Raw genomic sequence first — 1339 nt, 5'->3', positions numbered from 1 at the left:
CCAATTCTAAACCAGGTACTGTATGAATCATTACATTTACATCTCACATCCAGCCTGTATAGAACTAGGCTGACTTTTCACAGATAATGAAACTGGGGAAACTGAGTTGAGATTTTCTGTCCAATATCATACAGATCATTAACACTGAAACCGGGATTTCAAATGATCCTGAAGTAGGTGATCTTTGTTTTGTCACACGCTGCTGACAATACTATTCCTGGTGGGTTCTTCCTACATGTCAGGTCACTAAATAAGCTGCCAGATTTCTGTCTTGACAGCCCAAGGAGCTCTCATGGACCATGGGCATGGAGGGTCTTCTCCAGAACTCCACTAACTTCGTCCTCATAGGCCTCATCACCCATCCTGCCTTCCCCGGGCTTCTCTTTGCAATAGTCTTCTCCATCTTTGTGGTGGCCATAACAGCCAACGTGGTCATGATTCTGCTCATCCATGTGGACTCCCGCCTCCACACTCCCATGTACTTCTTGCTCAGCCAGCTCTCCATCATGGATACCATCTACATCTGTATCACGGTCCCCAAGATGCTCCAGGACCTCCTGTCCAAGGACAAGACCATTTCCTTCCTGGGCTGTGCACTTCAGATCTTCCTCTACCTGACCCTGATTGGAGGGGAATTCTTCCTGCTGGGTCTCATGGCCTATGACCGGTACGTGGCTGTGTGCAACCCTCTACGGTACCCTCTCCTCATGAACCGCAGGGTCTGCTTATTCGTGGTGCTCGGCTCCTGGGTGGGCGGCTCCTTGGATGGGTTCGTGCTGACTCCTGTCACTATGAGTTTTCCCTTCTGTAGCTCCCGAGAGATCAATCACTTTTTCTGTGAGATCCCAGCCGTGCTGAAGTTGTCGTGCGCAGACACGTCGCTCTACGAGACCCTGATGTATGCCTGCTGCGTGCTGATGCTGCTGCTCCCTCTGTCCGTCATCTCGGTGTCCTACACGCGCATCCTCCTGACTGTCCACCGGATGAACTCTGCTGAGGGCCGGCGCAAAGCCTTTGCTACGTGTTCCTCCCACGTCACGGTGGTGAGCATTTTCTACGGGGCAGCCTTCTACACCAACGTGCTGCCCCACTCCTACCACACCCCAGAGAAGGATAAAGTGGTGTCCGCCTTCTACACCATCCTCACCCCCATGCTCAACCCGCTCATCTACAGCGTGAGGAATAAAGAGGTGGCCGCAGCTCTGAGGAAAGTGCTGGGGAGATGTGGCTCCTCCCAGGGCATCAGGGTGGGGACTGTGATCAGGAAGGACTAGCGGGGACTCTGCAAACATCGGTGCTGCGGCCAATGATGCAGCTATTCCAGAACATACGGTATTGC

General features: G+C 52.7%; 1 protein-coding gene across 1 annotated transcript; it reads left to right on the top strand.

The window, feature by feature from the left end:
* Positions 1-299: 299 nt before the first annotated feature.
* On the top strand, positions 300-1274 carry LOC113224295 (olfactory receptor 2T2-like). Its single transcript, XM_026453507.1, has 2 exons — positions 300-667; positions 812-1274. Exons 1-2 carry the CDS (start codon positions 300-302, stop codon positions 1272-1274), a joined length of 831 nt encoding a protein of 276 aa, XP_026309292.1.
* The last annotated feature ends 65 nt before the right edge of the window (positions 1275-1339 follow it).

Source organism: Piliocolobus tephrosceles, unplaced genomic scaffold (genome assembly GCF_002776525.5).
Source record: "Piliocolobus tephrosceles isolate RC106 unplaced genomic scaffold, ASM277652v3 unscaffolded_44320, whole genome shotgun sequence".
Taxonomy (NCBI): Eukaryota; Metazoa; Chordata; class Mammalia; order Primates; family Cercopithecidae; genus Piliocolobus; species Piliocolobus tephrosceles.
The sequence above is the reverse complement of the archived record's forward strand: the minus strand, read 5'-3'. Positions and strand labels throughout refer to the sequence as shown.

What these genes read in the sequence shown, in the direction of transcription:
- LOC113224295 (XM_026453507.1), top strand. Translation starts at nt 300, where the DNA reads ATGGGCATGGAGGGTCTTCTCCAGAACTCCACTAACTTCGTCCTCATA. An exon ending in GGTCTCATGGCCTATGACCG is followed by an intron (nt 668 to 811) that starts GTACGTGGCTGT and finishes TCCCTTCTGTAG; the next exon opens with CTCCCGAGAGATCAATCACT.